This window comes from Salvelinus fontinalis, chromosome 35 (assembly GCF_029448725.1).
Source record: "Salvelinus fontinalis isolate EN_2023a chromosome 35, ASM2944872v1, whole genome shotgun sequence".
Lineage (NCBI taxonomy): Eukaryota > Metazoa > Chordata > Actinopteri > Salmoniformes > Salmonidae > Salvelinus > Salvelinus fontinalis.
Window position 1 is genome coordinate 41,994,432 of NC_074699.1, and position 16,734 is coordinate 42,011,165.

The 16,734-nt window shown below is 49.2% G+C and overlaps 1 protein-coding gene across 2 annotated transcripts in view; it reads right to left on the bottom strand.

The window, feature by feature from the left end:
* Positions 1-453: 453 nt before the first annotated feature.
* The window catches only part of LOC129834903 (ubiquitin carboxyl-terminal hydrolase 8-like), a 40,670-nt gene continuing 24,389 nt past the window's right edge, over positions 454-16,734 (bottom strand). For both annotated transcript variants that reach the window (XM_055900273.1, XM_055900274.1), the window contains 8 exons: positions 16,300-16,374; positions 15,750-16,048; positions 14,913-15,134; positions 14,085-14,295; positions 10,550-10,786; positions 7,159-7,301; positions 6,913-7,045; positions 454-4,954 (listed from right to left, as the gene is read on the bottom strand). In XM_055900273.1, the coding sequence (XP_055756248.1) occupies positions 4,796-4,954; positions 6,913-7,045; positions 7,159-7,301; positions 10,550-10,786; positions 14,085-14,295; positions 14,913-15,134; positions 15,750-16,048; positions 16,300-16,374 (1,479 nt within the window). In that variant the 3' untranslated portion in view covers positions 454-4,795. The remainder of the gene's footprint in view (positions 4,955-6,912; positions 7,046-7,158; positions 7,302-10,549; positions 10,787-14,084; positions 14,296-14,912; positions 15,135-15,749; positions 16,049-16,299; positions 16,375-16,734) is intronic.

The window sequence follows — 16,734 nt, forward strand, 5'->3', positions numbered from 1 at the left end:
GACAGCCTCCCTCCCTCCACATACTGAATGATGTGTTTAAACCTAGACCCCCAGCCAGCCCCCTTCCCTCCACATACTGAATGTTGTGTTTAAACCTAGACCCCCAGCCAGCCCCCCTCCCTCCACATACTGAATGTTGTGTTTAAACCTAGACCCCCAGCCAGCCCCCTTCCCTCCACATACTGAATGTTGTGCTTAAACCTAGACCCCCAGACAGCCCCCTTCCCTCCACATACTGAATGTTGTGCTTAAACCTAGACCCCCAGACAGCCCAACACATTGAGAAAAACAGTCTAATTCAGCTCGAGACATGTTTTAAAAATGTCAAAATCATAAGCGTACATCCCCACTTAAAAATAAGAGCTTATTCCAGGACCAAGTTGGAAGAAAGGACAACAGAAGATCAACATATCACAAATAATCAGCTGACGTTGTCAAAACAAACAGATGAGGTCGTTTTTTCATTTTTACCTTTATTTACTGATACGGCTTAACCTATAGATGTATAGATTATAGAGCTCCTTAACATTGGTATTGAAGGTAAAGTCACGTATAGATTATAGATCTTAACATTGGTATTGAAGGTAAAGTCACGTATTGATTATAGATCTTAACATTGGTATTATCGGTAAAGTCATGTATAGATTATAGATCATAACATTGGTATTATCGGTAAAGTCATGTATAGATTATAGATCTTAACTTTGGAATTGAATGTATTTTAGATGAAAACAGGTTTTTTTATTAGCAAGGGAGTGCAGTAGACTAGTGTACACTGAAGAGATTATTTTCCAGGGTCGTAAAATTACACTGATAGATGACATTATTGATTAGGCCTAATGATTTATGTCTCAGTATCAGGCTCAACCATTTTCAAATCGGTCACAAAAGGCTACGTGTGCACCCCATTCCCTTAATAGTGCACTACCCTATGGGCCCTGGTCAAAAGTAGGGCACTATTTAGGGAATAGGGTTCTGGTCAAAAGTAGGGCACTATTTAGGGAATAGGGTGCCATTTGCTACAAATCAAAAGTCAGTTGGTTGATTTGAATAAATGAATGTGTTCTATACAAACACTGCAAGTGCATTGTGCTGTTGGGTTTCATAGAATGCAGCCAGGATAAAACAAGCAAGAACTCCCCAAACAACGCAAAGAGTTCATCTGAAGACCGGTGCCAAAAAGCAGTGCACTGTGAAGGGAAGTGTTTTTAAACCTCTCCTCTTTAGGGCACACCAAAAACATCTCAACACCTCACCAGGAGAAAGCTGAGTCTCAAATGATTCCCTATTCCCTATAAAAAAAGCGCACTTCTTTTAACCCAGGGCCCTGTCAAAAGGTGTGCTCTTTATTAGGGGATAGGGTGCTATTTGGGATACAAGCCTAAGTATGTAGTTTAGAATACTCCTTTATCAAATAGTTAGTCATCAATCATGCCAGCTGCTTCTCTCAAAAGGAGAAAATAAAAGGAGATGAGTTTAAATAGAAGAGGAGAATCCCCCTCATCACCATGTTCATGTACAATGTGTTTACTGTTTCATGTGCAACATCAGTAGAAAGCTGTTCATATTACTGTATGTACAGATAAGTCCCTCTTCCTAACTAAACGTCCATATACAGTGCATTTGGAAAGTACTCAGACCCCTTTCCTTTTCCCACATTGTCACAGTACAGCCTTATTCTAAAATCTATTAAATTAAAACAGCAATCTACTCACAATACACTATTAGAACAAAGCAAAAACAGGTTTAGACATTTTGGCAAATTTATTACAAATAAAAAAACTGAAATACTTTATTTAGGTGACCAAGAACCCGATGGTCACTCTGACAGAGCTCCAGAGTTCCTCTGTGGAGATGGGAGAACCTTCCAGAAGGACAACCATCTCTGTAGCACACCACCAATCAGGCCTTTATGGTAGAGTGGCCAGACGGAAGACACTCCTCAGTAAAAGACAACATGACAGCCTGCTTGTTTCTCATCAGACCATGAGAAACAAGATTCTCTGGCCTGAATGCCAAGTGTCACGTCTGGAGGAAACCTGGCACCATCCCTATGGTGAAGCATGGTGGTGGCAGCATCATGCTGTGGGGATGTTTTTCAGTGGCAGGGGCTGGGAGACTAGTCAGGATCGAGGCAAAGATAAACGGAGCAAAGTACAGAGAGATCCTTAATGAAAACCTGTTCCAGAGCATTCAGGTCCTCAGAATGGGGCAAAGGTTCACCTTCCAACAGGACAACGACCCTAAGTACACAGCGAAGACAACGCAGTAGTGGCTTTTGGACAAGTCTCTAAATGTCCTTGAGTGGCACAGCCAGAGCCCTGACTTGAACCCGATTGAACATCTCTGGAGAGATCTGAAAAAAGCTGTGAGCCGACGCTCCCCATCCAACCTGACAAAGCTTGAGAGGTTCTGCAGAGTAGAATGGGAGAAACTCCCCAAATACAGGTGTGCCAAGCTTGTAGCGTCATACCCAAGAAGACTTGATGCTGTAATCGCTGCCAAAGGTGCTTCAACAAAGTACTGAGTAAAGGGTCTGAATACTTATGTAAATGTGATATCAGTTTTTTTATTTGGAATAAATTAGCAAACATTTATAAAAACCTGTTTTTTCTTTGTCATTATGGAGTATTGTGATGTCATTATGGGGTATTGTGATGTCATTATGGGGTATTGTGTGTAGATTAATGAGGAAAAAAACAAACAATTGAATACATTTGCTGTAACGTAATAAAATGCGGAAAAAGTCAAGGGGTCTGAAAACTTTCCAAAGGCACTGTACGTCCTAACTAAACGTCCCTGTACGTCACTCGTCCTAACTAAACATCCCTGTACGTCACTCGTCCTAACTAAACGTCCCTGTACGTCACTCGTCCTAACTAAACGTCCCTGTACGTCACTCGTCCTAACTAAACGTCCCTGTACGTCACTCGTCCTAACTAAACGTCCCTGTACGTCACTCGTCCTAACTAAACGTCCCTGTACGTCACTCGTCCTAACTAAACGTCCCTGTACGTCACTCGTCCTAACTAAACGTCCCTGTACGTCACTCGTCCTAACTAAACGTCCCTGTACGTCACTCGTCCTAACTAAACGTCACACTAAACGTCCCTGTACGTCACTCTTCACTAGAAGATTCACAGTACATGGAAGCTTAAATAAGGTCTGTGTATACCAACAGAAGTCTGTCCACTCCACACAGACTCAACTGAAACCCAGAACTAGCAGAATTACAACATTGCTGTGTTAAGAACAGGGTTTTAAGCTGCGGTGATTAGAACAGGGAACCCTCTCCCTGCTCTCTGGTTTAATATGAATAGATGTTGTGTTAAGAACAGGGTTTAAGCTGCGGTGATTAGAACAGGGAACCCTCTCCCTGCTCTCTGGTTTAATATGAATAGACGTTGTGTTAAGAACAGGGTTTAAGCTGCGGTGATTAGAACAGGGAACCCTCTCCCTGCTCTCTGGTTTAATATGAATAGATGTTGTGTTAAGAACAGGGTTTAAGCTGCGGTGATTAGAACAGGGAACCCTCTCCCTGCTCTCTGGTTTAATAAGAATAGATGTTGTGTTAAGAACAGGGTTTAAGCTGCGGTGATTAGAACAGGGAACCCTCTCCCTGCTCTCTGGTTTAATAAGAATAGATGTTGTGTTTTAACAGCTGTTGAGTCCTCTATGAGTTGAAGTATTGGAGTGCCTGAGTCACTCCCTTTCCTGCACACACCCAGTCACTAACCCGCCCAGTCACTAACCCGCCCAGTCACTAACCCGCCCAGTCACTAACCCGCCCAGTCACTAACCCGCCCAGTCACTAACCCACCCAGTCACTAACCCACCCAGTCACTAACCCACCCTTTCACCACACACTACAGTATGTCCCTCTCTCTCCACACATCCACATGTCAACCTCTGTCAGTTCAGTCTACCAAAACCACCAAACCTTGTCAGTTCAGTCTACCAAAACCACCAAACCTTGTCAGTTCAGTCTACCAAAACCACCAAACCTTGCCAGTTCAGTTATCCAAAACCTACAAACCTTGCGTGGACATACTAGTGAATTTTTGCTCAGACCATGATTTTCCTCCTTAAAAATAAATCTGGCTCCCAATGGTATTGAAAACATCACCGTGGAGATCACGCCACCACCCCGGACAAGCAGTGGATGGTAAATGACTGCTATTTGACAACACCACGAGAGTCATCGCCTTTTACAATGTATGAATAACAAAGTTACAATATAATCCTCCTACGTTGTTAATTGAAAAGTACATGGATGTGTGTTAAATGGAGAAGAAAAAACACGGAACTTGATCATATATGCGAAAACCGTCATTAGTTATGATGCCACTTGCCTAGTCAAGGAAGCATCATGCAAAACATATATTGAGGAAACTCCACTTAGACCATGGGTAACAAATTAAACCAATCAGTTGGAAGCAAATTTACCTCATGAACAAATGTGATTGGATGGTGGCTCTAAGTTATCTGATAGGTTGATTTGTTATCGGATATAAATCATCTGCTTAGCTGGCCTTCCTCAGCGTGGTGGCTAATTAGCATCGTGGCTAATTTGGCCAGGTTGGCCTGAGAGAAAAAGCTAGCAGCTATTTTAGACTAATGGTTTAAACCACAAGTATGACCCCTGGCAGTTCAGTTCAGTTCAGAAAAACATCGGCAGTTCAGTTCCTTTCTCCCACCAGCAGAGGAAGCGGAGTCAAAGCAGCCTGCATGTTAGCTAGCCTTTATGTAGCCTTTATGTAGCCTCATAGCTCGTAGCAGTGTTGCAGCTCTGCCCTCACAGGGAGGAGAAGAAGAAGATGTACGCTGCGGAGGACTTGACGGTGGAGGTGGAGATTTCGGACACCTCGTGGTCGTCAAACTTGTACCAGCACTGTTTCATGGCGTTCTTACAGTAGGCTGTGTAGTGACCCCCGTCCAGACCGCCATAATGGTTCTGTTACAGGAGGGGAGGAGGGTTAACGGCCTGTTCATTTACACACACACACACACACACACACACACACACACACACACACACACACACACACACACACACACACACACACACACACACACACACACACACACACACACACACACACAGTACCAGTCAAAAGTCCTACAATGTAGAAAATAGTACAAATAAAGAAAAATCCTTGAATGAGTAGGAGTGTGAAAAAACTTTTGACCGGTACTGTATCTACACACATACATACACACATACATACAAAACAGATATCACACAACATTGAGATAATAAATCTGATAACTCCTTCAGACCTGGTGAAGTACATGTTCAATTCTTTCAGAGCTTGGAGTTTGGGGACTTTTTCTCCATTGGATCCATTGTAATAAGTCAAGCACTGATTAATTATGTGTCATTAATATACACTACATGACCAAAAGTATGTGGACACCTGCTCATCAAACATCGCATTCCAAAATCCTGGGCATTAATATGGAGTTGGTCCTCGCCCTTTGCTGCTATAACAGCCTCCACTCTTCTAGGAAGGCTTTCCACTAGATGTTGGAACATTGCTGCTATAACAGCCTCCACTCTTCTGGGAAGGCTTTCAACTAGATGTTGGAACATTGCTGCTATAACAGCCTCCACTCTTCTGGGAAGGCTTTCCACTAGATGTTGGAACATTGCTGCGTTGACTTGCTTCCATTCAACCTCAATAGCATTAGTGAGGTCGGGCACTGATGTTGGGCGATTAGGCCTGGCTCGCAGTCGGCATTCCAATTCACCCCAAAGGTGTTCGATGAGGTTGAGGTCAGGGCTCTGTGCAGGCCAGTCAAGTACTTCCACACAGATCTTGACAAACCATTTCTGTATCCTCGCTGTGTGCAAGGGGGCATTGTCATGCTGAAACAGGAAAGGGCCTTCCCCAAACTGTTGCCACAAAGTTGGAAGCACAGAATCATCTAGAATGTCATTGTATGCTGTAGCGTTAAGAGTTCCGTTCACTGGAACTAAGGGCCCGAACCAGGAAAAACAGCCCCAGACCATTATTCCTCCACCACCAAACTTTACAGTTGGCACTATGCATTCGGGCAGGTAGTGTTCTCCTGGCATCCGCCAAACCCAGATTCGTTCGTCGGACTGCCAGATGGTGAAGCGTGATTCATCACTCCACAGAATGCATTTCCTCTGGTCCAGAGTCCAATGGCGGCGAGCTTTACGCCCTCCAGCTGACGCTTGGCACTGCCCATGGTGATCTTAAGCTTATGTGCGGCTGCTCAACCATGGAAACCCATTTCATGAATCTACCGACTAACAGTTATTGTGCTGACGTTGCTTCCAGGGGCAGTTTGGAACTTGGTAGTGAGTGTTGCAACCGAGGACAGACAATTTTTACATTCTACGTACTTCAGCACTCACCGGTCCCGGTCACCGGTCCCGTTCTGTGAGCTTGTGGCCTCCCACTTCGTGGCTGAGCCGTTGTTGCTCCTAGACGTTTCCACTTCACAATAACAGCACTTGCAGTTGACCGGGAAAGCTCTTGTTGGAAAGGTGGCATCCTATGACGGTGCCACGTTGAAAGTCACTGACCTCTTCAGTAAGGCCATTCTACTGTCAATGTTTGTCTATGGAGATTGCATGGCTGTGTACTCGATTTTATACACCTGTCAGCAACGGGTGTGGCTGAAATAGCAGAATCCACCAATTTGAAGGGGTGTCCACATACTTTAGTATATATAGTGCATGTAATTTACCAAAGGCTTTTATCCAAAGCGACAGTAGTTGATGGGGTCATACATTTTGGTATGAGTGGCCGCTGGGGGAATGGAACCCACGACCCTGTCGTTACCAGACCCATGGTCTACCAACGGAGCCACACAGGACCAGAAGACACACAGCAAAGTATTTGACTGCAGTGTTTCCAGGCAGATGCTAATAGTACTTACAGACACTCCAAACAGGTTGTATCTCTTGAGGTTGGCTCTGGGTCCGATGACATACTGACTGAGGTCTAGATTCTCCAGAGGGAAGTCTACTGCCGTCTGCAGCTTCTGCTTCCAACGGCCCTCGTACGAGAACCTACAAGAGACGGCAGTACTGGGGTTAATACACATTGTTATCGGTGTGTGTGTGTGTGTGTGTCTTGGTCATCACGTGTCATTTGAAATGCACACGGTGTTGTCAATAGGTACCGTTTAAGGTGAACCAGTATGATGGGCGGGACCTTCCAGATCTCCAGCTTCTTGATGGAGTCTCTGAGAGCTTTACAGTGTCGACAGAACACCTTGTTCTGGTCAGTCAGCTTCTCCTCCTTAGAAAACAGCTTCAGACAGTCCTGGAACACAGTAAGACGTGGTTAGATTAGACAGTTTCCTTCCCCCTGAAAACCAGGTGTGGGGACTATGGGGCTCCCTTCCCCCTGAAAACCAGGTGTGGGGACTCTGGGGCTCCCTTCCCCCTGAAAACCAGGTGTGGGGACTCTGGGGCTCCCTTCCCCCTGAAAACCAGGTGTGGGGACTCTGGGGCTCCCTTCCCCCTGAAAACCAGGTGTGGGGACTCTGGGGCTCCCTTCCCCTTGAAAACCAGGTGTGGGGACTCTGGGGCTCCCTTCCCCCTGAAAACCAGGTGTGGGGACTCTGGGGCTCCCTTCCCCCTGAAAACCAGGTGTGGGGACTCTGGGGCTCCCTTCCCCCTGAAAACCAGGTGTGGGGACTCTGGGGCTCCCTTCCCCCTGAAAACCAGGTGTGGGGACTCTGGGGCTCCCATCCCCCTGAAAACCAGGTGTGGGGACTCTGGGGCTCCCATCCCCCTGAAAACCAGGTGTGGGGACTCTGGGGCTCCCTTCCCCCTGAAAACCAGGTGTGGGGACTCTGGGGCTCCCTTCCCCCTGAAAACCAGGTGTGGGGACTCTGGGGCTCCCTTCCCCCTGAAAACCAGGTGTGGGGACTCTGGGGCTCCCTTCCCCCTGAAAACCAGGTGTGGGGACTCTGGGGCTCCCTTCCCCCTGAAAACCAGGTGTGGGGACTCTGGGGCTCCCTTCCCCCTGAAAACCAGGTGTGGGGACTCTGGGGCTCCCTTCCCCCTGAAAACCAGGTGTGGGGACTCTGGGGCTCCCTTCCCCCTGAAAACCAGGTGTGGGGACTCTGGGGCTCCCTTCCCCCTGAAAACCAGGTGTGGGGACTCTGGGGCTCCCTTCCCCCTGAAAACCAGGTGTGGGGACTCTGGGGCTCCCTTCCCCCTGAAAACCAGGTGTGGGGACTCTGGGGCTCCCTTCCCCCTGAAAACCAGGTGCGGGGACTCTGGGGCTCCCTTCCCCCTGAAAACCAGGTGCGGGGACTCTGGGGCTCCCTTCCCCCTGAAAACCAGGTGCGGGGACTCTGGGGCTCCCTTCCCCCTGAAAACCAGGTGCGGGGACTCTGGGGCTCCCTTCCCCCTGAAAACCAGGTGCGGGGACTCTGGGGCTCCCTTCCCCCTGAAAACCAGGTGCGGGGACTCTGGGGCTCCCTTCCCCCTGAAAACCAGGTGCGGGGACTCTGGGGCTCCCTTCCCCCTGAAAACCAGGTGCGGGGACTCTGGGGCTCCCTTCCCCCTGAAAACCAGGTGCGGGGACTCTGGGGCTCCCTTCCCCCTGAAAACCAGGTGCGGGGACTCTGGGGCTCCCTTCCCCCTGAAAACCAGGTGCGGGGACTCTGGGGCTCCCTTCCCCCTGAAAACCAGGTGCGGGGACTCTGGGGCTCCCATCCCCCTGAAAACCAGGTGCGGGGACTCTGGGGCTCCCATCCCCCTGAAAACCAGGTGCGGGGACTCTGGGGCTCCCTTCCCCCTGAAAACCAGGTGCGGGGACTCTGGGGCTCCCTTCCCCCTGAAAACCAGGTGCGGGGACTCTGGGGCTCCCTTCCCCCTGAAAACCAGGTGCGGGGACTCTGGGGCTCCCTTCCCCCTGAAAACCAGGTGCGGGGACTCTGGGGCTCCCTTCCCCCTGAAACCAGGTGCGGGGACTCTGGGGCTCCCTTCCCCCTGAAAACCAGGTGCGGGGACTCTGGGGTTTCCGCCTGAAAACCAGGTGCGGGGACTCTGGGGTTTCCCCTTGAAAACCAGGTGCGGGGACTCTGGGGTTTCCCCTGAAAACCAGGTGCGGGGACTCTGGGGTTTCCCCTGAAAACCAGGTGCGGGGACTCTGGGGTTTCCCCTGAAAACCAGGTGCGGGGACTCTGGGGTTTCCCCTGAAAACCAGGTGCGGGGACTCTGGGGTTTCCCCTGAAAACCAGGTGCGGGGACTCTGGGGTTTCCCCTGAAAACCAGGTGCGGGGACTCTGGGGTTTCCCCTGAAAACCAGGTGCGGGGACTCTGGGGTTTCCCCTGAAAACCAGGTGCGGGGACTCTGGGGTTTCCCCTGAAAACCAGGTGCGGGGACTCTGGGGTTTCCCCTGAAAACCAGGTGCGGGGACTCTGGGGTTTCCCCTGAAAACCAGGTGCGGGGACTCTGGGGTTTCCCCTGAAAACCAGGTGCGGGGACTCTGGGGTTTCCCCTGAAAACCAGGTGCGGGGACTCTGGGGTTTCCCCTGAAAACCAGGTGCGGGGACTCTGGGGTTTCCCCTGAAAACCAGGTGCGGGGACTCTGGGGTTTCCCCTGAAAACCAGGTGCGGGGACTCTGGGGTTTCCCCTGAAAACCAGGTGCGGGGACTCTGGGGTTTCCCCTGAAAACCAGGTGCGGGGACTCTGGGGTTTCCCCTGAAAACCAGGTGCGGGGACTCTGGGGTTTCCCCTGAAAACCAGGTGCGGGGACTCTGGGGTTTCCCCTGAAAACCAGGTGCGGGGACTCTGGGGTTTCCCCTGAAAACCAGGTGCGGGGACTCTGGGGTTTCCCCTGAAAACCAGGTGCGGGGACTCTGGGGTTTCCCCTGAAAACCAGGTGCGGGGACTCTGGGGTTTCCCCTGAAAACCAGGTGCGGGGACTCTGGGGTTTCCCCTGAAAACCAGGTGCGGGGACTCTGGGGTTTCCCCTGAAAACCAGGTGCGGGGACTCTGGGGTTTCCCCTGAAAACCAGGTGCGGGGACTCTGGGGTTTCCCCTGAAAACCAGGTGCGGGGACTCTGGGGTTTCCCCTGAAAACCAGGTGTGGGGACTCTGGGGTTTCCGCCTGCTACATTAGGTTACAACTAAAAAATAACAGGGTTGACCATTTCCTCCTAAAATCAGACAGAAATCTTAAAATGAGGGACAGACATTTCACGGTATTAGATGAATCACATTAAATGAATACTGATGTTCAGAAATGACTGTCAAAGCAACAGAATAAACAGGGCTTTACAATGATGGTGAAATGGACTGGGTTTAAAATCAGTCAGAGGACGCTCAGAGGGACATGTCACAACGCTGAATTGTGGCACTTTAGCTAGTCATATAAAAAATACATATTATATATTTATAGAATTTTCCATATGGGCACTTAATTTAATATAACAGGCTTTTAAAATGCTATATTTCCGACCAATTTCTACTTAAAATATCAAAAAGGGAGAGAAAAAAGGTATTGATTTGGAAGAAGGAGCCGTGTGTGTACACACGCGTGTTGTCTTACCTGCAGGGAACACTTGTTGGTGGAGGCCAGCGGCAGGGACAGGTACATGAAGGTCTCGAAGGTGCGTGACTTCCTGTGGCAGGTGAGACACTGAACTGTGCTCTTAAACTGTCCCTGGAACAGCGCTACGATGACAGACTCGTTGAGCAGCTTGTGTTTGCTCCAGGCCTGGTCAGCAGCCCGCTGGTCGTCCAGATCGTCATTCTCCTCCTCCGTGTAACGCTTACGGTTAGCAACCTTCAGACAGAGGACAGGGCAATACAACATGGACAGAGAGAGAGAGGACAGGGCAATACAACATGGACAGAGACAGACAAAGACAGAGAGACAGACAGGAAGAGAGACAGAAAGGAAGAGAGACAGAAAGAGAGACAGAAAGACAGAGACAGAAAGACAGAAAGACAGAGAGACAGAAAGACAGAGAGACAGAGAGACAGAGAGACAGAGAGAGAGACAGAGAGAGAGAGAGAGAGAGACAGAGAGAGAGAGTCAGTTTCAAATGTCATCATATTCCCTATATAGTGCCCTACTTTTGACCAGAGCCCTATGGGCTGTAGTGCACTAGTTAGTGAACAGGGTTCCATTTGGGACAAAACTCATTGACCAGGGGAAAGCTATACAGACTAAAGGTTTCCTCCACCATATTATTTCCACCTGTTAAGACTTTCCTGATCAGCACAGATGAAGAGGAGGAGCGGCCCTTTGTTAAAGCGGTCGAGGAAGAACCATTAGGTTGCAGCTGCTGCCTCAACTTAGTCCCTCTTTTGGGAGGTTCAACCACACCAGACACAGTCTAAACTATCAGCTTCCCTCCCATGCAGTTTGTCTAGAGCGCTGTCCAGTACGGTACGGTGGGGGGAGAGGTTCAACAGGCACAAGAGTTAATTAACTCATTCATATGACATTAATTAGTGTTGATGTAAAGACGGAGTCCGCGTCCTAAATAGCACCATATTCCTGCTATAGTGCACTACTTTTCAGACTCCGACATAGTGTGCCATTTGAGACGCAGAGGGGTGGTCTGGGCCTGGAGAAGGACGATGATGTCACAGACACATCCACAGGTCACACGGCAGGATATGAAGTCATGAGATGAGCACACTACAAAAGGCCCTGTTCCAATTCAGTCCCTAAACCCTTCCCCATCTGGAGTATGAGAAGGGGGGCTAGGTACTAGGGGTCAAATGGGACTGGGCCACAGACACCAGTAAAGAAAACCTAAGTCTTCCATCTCCTCTTCTCTCTCCTTCTCTCTTCCCACACCATCTCCTCTTCTCTCTCCTTCTCTCTCCCCACACCATCTCCTCTCTCCCCACACCATACTCCTATTCTCTCTCCCCACACCATCTCCTCTTCTCTCTCCCCACACCATCTCCTCTTCTCTCTCCCCACACCCTCTCCTCTTCTCTCTCCCCACACCCTCTCCTCTTCTCTCTCCCCACACCCTCTCCTCTTCTCTCTCCCCACACCATCTCCTCTTCTCTCTCCCCACACCATCTCCTCTTCTCTCTCCTCTCTCCCCACACCATCTCCTCTCCTCTCTCCCCACACCATCTCCTATTCTCTCTCCCCACACCATCTCTTCTCCTCTCTCCCCACACCATCTCCTCTCCTCTCTCCCCACACCATCTCCTCTCCTCTCTCCCCACACCATCTCCTCTCCTCTCTCCCCACACCATCTCCTCTCCTCTCTCCCCACACCATCTCCTCTTCTCTCTCCTCTCTACCCACACCATCTCCTCTCCTCTCTCTCTACCCACACCATCTCCTCTCCTCTCTCTCTACCCACACCATCTCCTCTCCTCTCTCTCTACCCACACCATCTCCTCTCCTCTCTCTCTACCCACACCATCTCCTCTCCTCTCTCTCTACCCACACCATCTCCTCTCCTCTCTCTCTACCCACACCATCTCCTCTCCTCTCTCTCTACCCACACCATCTCCTCTCCTCTCTCTACCCACACCATCTCCTCTCCTCTCTCTCTACCCACACCATCTCCTCTCCTCTCTCTCTACCCACACCATCTCCTCTCCTCTCTCTCTACCCACACCATCTCCTCTCCTTCTCTCTACCCACACCATCTCCTCTCCTCTCTCTCTACCCACACCATCTCCTCTCCTCTCTCTCTACCCACACCATCTCCTCTCCTCTATCCCCACACCATCTCCTCTCCTCTATCCCCACACCATCTCCTCTCTTCCCTCCCCACACCATCTCCTCTCTTCTCTCCCCACACCATCTCCTCTCTTCTCTCCCCACACCATCTCCTCTCCTCTCTCCCCACACCATCTCCTCTCCTCTCTCCCCACACCATCTCCTCTCCTCTCTCCCCACACCATCTCCTCTCCTCTCTCCCCACACCATCTCCTCTTCTTTTCTCTCTCTACCCACACTTATCCCTCCTCCATCTCTAGAACATTTACTCCTGTAGACCACGAAGACAGGACAGGAGGGGTCTCCTGACCCCTCCTGTCTCAGCCTCCAGTATTTATGCTGCAGTAGTTTATGTGTCGGGGGGCTAGGGTCAGTTGGTTATATGTGGAGTACTTCTCCTGTCTTATCCAGTGTCCTGTGTGAAGTTAAGTATGCTCTCTCTAATTCTCTCCTTCTCTCTTTCTTTCTCTCTCGGAGGAACTGAGCCCTAGGACCATACGTTAGGACTACCGGGCATGATGACTCCTTGCTGTCCCCAGTCCACCTGGCCTTGCTGCTGTCCCAGTTTCAACTGTTCTGCCTGCGGTTATGGAACCCCTACCTGTCACAGACCTGCTGTTTTCAACTCTTAATTATCGGCTATGAAAAGCCAACTGACATTTATTCCTGATTATTATTTGACCATGCTTGTCATTTATGAACATTTTGAACATCATGGCCATGTTCTGTTATAATCTCCACCCGGCACAGCCAGAAGAGGACTGGCCACCCCTCATAGCCTGGTTCCTCTCTAGGTTTCTTCCTAGGTTTTGGCCTTTCTAGGGAGTTTTTCCTAGCCACCGTGCTTCTACACCTGCATTGCTTGCTGTTTGGGGTTTTAGGCTGGGTTTCTGTACAGCACTTCGAGATATTAGCTGATGTACGAAGGGCTATATAAAAAATAAACTTGATTGATAGGACATTAACTACTGTAGACCACGAAGACAGGACAGGTCTTTGTCTCTAGGACATGAAGATGGGACAGGAAAGGTCGAGGACATGAAGATGGGACAGGACAGGTCTCTAGGACATTTACTCCTGTAGACCATGAAGACAGGACAGGTCTTTGTCTCTAGGACATGAAGATGGGACAGGACAGGTCTTTGTCTCTAGGACATGAAGACAGGACAGGTCTTTGTCTCTAGGACATGAAGATGGGACAGGACAAGTCTGTCTCTAGGACATGAAGACAGCTCAGCTTTAACTAGGCCCATTTGACAGGAGTCGTCATTGTTCCATTCCAGAATTCTACCCTACTATGTAACCTTGGAGGCACTAGGTAATCTTCAAACTATTTTCCTTGTTAATCACTTTTGTCCTGCTCGCTCTCCGGTCTCCCTACCTTGTTGAGGTCCTCGTGGAGTCCGTCCATAAGGAAGAGCAGCAGCTCCTGGGAGTCCTGCTGTTCCTGGCCAGAGAAGGATTCATGGATCTTCCCTATAGTGAACTTAAAGTCACGCGGGCTGATACACTTATACAGGCCTGACCACAGAGCCTTCATGATCACACCAAACTCCTCTGCTACCTCGCCTCGGTGACCCAGGATATTAGCCCTGTCAGGGGGGGAGAGGGTGGCACAGAGAGACAGACAGACACACAGAGAGGGAGGGAGGGAGACAGACAGACAGATAGACACAGAGAGAGAGAGAGAGACAGACAGACAGATAGACACATGAGGGAGGGAGGGAGGGAGGCAGAGAGAGAGGAAGAGAGAGAGGCAGAGAGAGAGGGAGGGAGTGAGAGAGACAGACAGAGACAGGCAGAGAGAGACAGAAAGGGAGGGAGAGAGACAGAGAGAGAGGGAGAGAGAGAGAGAGAGAGGGAGAGAGACAGAGAGAGAGGGAGAGAGACAGAGGGAGAGAGACAGAGAGAGGTTCTTGTTGAAGTAGTCCACCATGGCTGGTGTGTTACATTATAAACCACTACATTATCATTACCACTACACGACTGACCCGTTGACATCCTCCTGATAGAGGTTCTTGTTGAAGTAGTCCACCATGGCCGGTGTGTTACATTATAAACCACTACATTATCGTTACTACATTATCATTACCACTACACGACTGACCTGTTGATATCCTCCTGATAGAGGTTCTTGGTGAAGTAGTCCACCATGGCCGGTGTGTTACATTATAAACCACTACATTATCCTTACCACTAGACGACTGACCTGTTGATATCCTCCTGATAGAGGTTCTTGTTGAAGTAGTCCACCATGGCCGGTGTGTTGCAGAGACACTGCAGGATGGAGTTCATGTAGCAGGTGTTACCTAGGTTACGCAGGCCGGTGAGCGAGGCGCCCAGACCGCCAAACACAGGGTTCAGGTTACGGATCTTAGCCGCAGACGGACGGGCGATCTCCACCTTGGTGTAGACGCTAGCAGTGGATGGTCTGGGAGAGGGATGTGACAAGTTACAAACAGTACAGTCAAATAAACTGGATTATAAAACAGATAGCTACTGTGACGTCATCAACTTTCATCCAGAAATGTGGATTAAATACTTATGGAGACTCAAACCTTATAACTCAATCCAAAAGTTATAATCCAAAAGTATTTTTTATCATATCCATGAATCGAAATGATCTAGAAACATTTAAATGCAACTTAGTCCAAGGACTGATTTTAACCCCAGACTCAGATTAAGTGTAGTCCAGGGGTGTATTCATTAGTCGGATTCCATTTCAAAACGTTGTCTGTTGCAAAACATTTTGTAACGAAACTGTTTCGATTGGATAAATTCAGCTAGGTCCCTCCCCATTTCGTTCTGTTTTCTCTGTTGGCTTCCGTTTGGTTCCTAGAGTAAAACGGGAAACGGTTTCCGTTGAAAAACGTTTTGTAATAAGACAAAACTCTTTGCAACGGAATCCAACTAATGAATACACCCCAGGATTTAAAAACATATTATTCATTGAAAAATAGCTTTTTAGTCCAGTAGTAGGCTTAATCAGAGTGAGTGAAACGTATATATTGACCAGGCCCATCCATGTGACGATGATGTCACCTACTTGGTCTCCCTGTTAAAGGTTGGGCGCGTGGCTGCAGTTATAGGGGCGGTAACCTTCTTTAGCCCCTCCTCCCTCAGGTCCTGGCTGATGTCTGGAGAAGAGTAGGAACGTTTCAGTTTGGACTGCTCCTGGTCGCGGTCCATGGTCTGGTCGGGCTCAGCGGGGCGGGGCTGCTTCTGTTTGGCCGTAGGAGGGGTGGAGGGGGGCGTCTGGGGTACGCTGACCTCAGGGGGGTAGCAGTCCACCCGGTTGGTTGGGGAATGGTAGTAACGGTAGGTACCGGTTACCGTGTCCAAGAACTGGTGGAGAGAGGATAGAGAGGAGAGGGGAGAGTTTCTTTCTTTCGTTCTCCATTTTCTTTTTCTCACAACTGATGGTTGTGTGTGAAAACATTCTCCATCGTATTTGCATGCGATGTAGTTAACCATTACACTGATAGAATATGTACACGTCAATGCTTTCTCCTTGCTGGCTACTTAGCAGTTCTCTTTAAACATCAAGAAAGTAAAAGGTGAAACAGTTTGATGTCAGTTTAGTGTTAGTGTTTTACCTTCATCCAGCCAACAGGCAGGCCTGGTACACTCCTGCCCATCTCCTCACTCCTGGCTCTGGTTAGGAGCTCCCGCTGTGGGACAACACACACATTACATACGTTACACACACATTACACACACACACACACACACACACACACACACACACACACACACACACACACACACACACACACACACACACACACACACACACACACACACACACACACACACACACACACACACACACACACACACACACACACACACACACAGTGTATAGAGCGCAGCCAATGTAAGGAGAATTCTGCTCAGTCAAAGGGGGGTAGCTAGCGGTAGTATTGAAATGCAGGCTTCTCCTGTTGCTTCACTAGAATGTTCCCGGCAGGCGATGGTAGAACAAAAAAAAAAGAAAAGAAAAATCTCAAAAACTTGGGGATCAAACGTCC